Raw genomic sequence first — 1,086 nt, 5'->3', positions numbered from 1 at the left:
TCAGTCTGTACCTTACACCAGGCTGTAGTTGTCAGATAAATGCGTTAATCTACTCTACAAGGGACCGGCAACACAAACGCTGATGATCACATTCAGCCTCCATGACTTTGACCCTTAATATAATTTAATCACCTGAGTTATAAAAAAACAAAATCACCTTTGCACAGCTATCATGAACTCGAAAACTGTTCATAGAGAACAAAATGTATTTTTGCAGTTTTCAAACTCTGTCCGCTCTTTGGCTACTCAGGTTAAACATGATACATAAGTCACTTAGATACCTTCAAAAAGTTATTGTATGTTATTTTTATTTGTTCCTAAGTAAATCAGTTTGGCTGAGATAAGTTATAGTTCTCACACAGCTGAATAAACATCAAACAGAAAACTGATTAAACAGAAGTGTGAGATGGTAGAGTGAATGTGAGTGTGAATGGTTGTCTGTCCCTGTGTGTTGGCTCTGCGACAGACTGGCGACCTGTCCAGGGTGTACCCCGCCTTTGCCCTATGACAGCTGGGATAGGCTCCAGCGCTTCCCGCGACCCTGAAAAGGATAAGCGGAAGCGAATGGATGAATGGATGGATGGATGGATGGATGGATGGATGGATGGATGGATGGTGAGATGGTAGAGAATTTACTCCAATGTCCTGTTATATTTTACGGAGCAAGGAGTAGACGGCAGAGTTTATTAAACTCCATTGAGACAGCTGGTGACGCAAATCTGAAGGCTAGACCGTCCCATTTCACAGCCTCGCACTTCCGGCCTTCGCGGTGTACGTGAGCCGAAGGATGCAGCCCCTGAATTGAGATACAGCCTATGGGTGCTCACTCATTTGTGGAGCCATCCTGTAGTGGACATTAGCGGAAATGCAGTTTTTGGTACCTCCCCATAGGTTGCTAACTGTTTAGCAGTGCTTTAACTGCTTTTGTGACCCCTCAGTCTGATCACTGTGGAGTGTCATGATATCATGATTATAATCCAGATGTGTGTCTTTTTGAACCCAGAACGGCTGCAGACAGATGTTTTTGAGGAGCACACCCACAGAGAAGACTTCATTGCAAAGGTGAGAGGACACACACACACACAC

At 44.2% G+C, this 1,086-nt stretch overlaps 1 protein-coding gene across 2 annotated transcripts in view; it reads left to right on the top strand.

Annotated features, from left to right (window-relative positions):
* The window catches only part of nhej1 (nonhomologous end-joining factor 1), a 27,332-nt gene that overhangs the window by 2,457 nt on the left and 23,789 nt on the right, over positions 1-1,086 (top strand). For both annotated transcript variants that reach the window (XM_013908051.1, XM_013908052.1), the window contains exon 5: positions 1,004-1,062. In XM_013908051.1, coding sequence (XP_013763505.1) covers positions 1,004-1,062 — 59 coding nt within the window. The remainder of the gene's footprint in view (positions 1-1,003; positions 1,063-1,086) is intronic.

This window comes from Pundamilia nyererei, unplaced genomic scaffold, assembly GCF_000239375.1.
Source record: "Pundamilia nyererei isolate P.nyererei 1_Seehausen unplaced genomic scaffold, PunNye1.0 scaffold00982, whole genome shotgun sequence".
NCBI classification, from domain to species: Eukaryota; Metazoa; Chordata; class Actinopteri; order Cichliformes; family Cichlidae; genus Pundamilia; species Pundamilia nyererei.
Note: the sequence above shows the minus strand (reverse complement) of the source record. Positions and strands in the feature narration are given on the sequence as shown.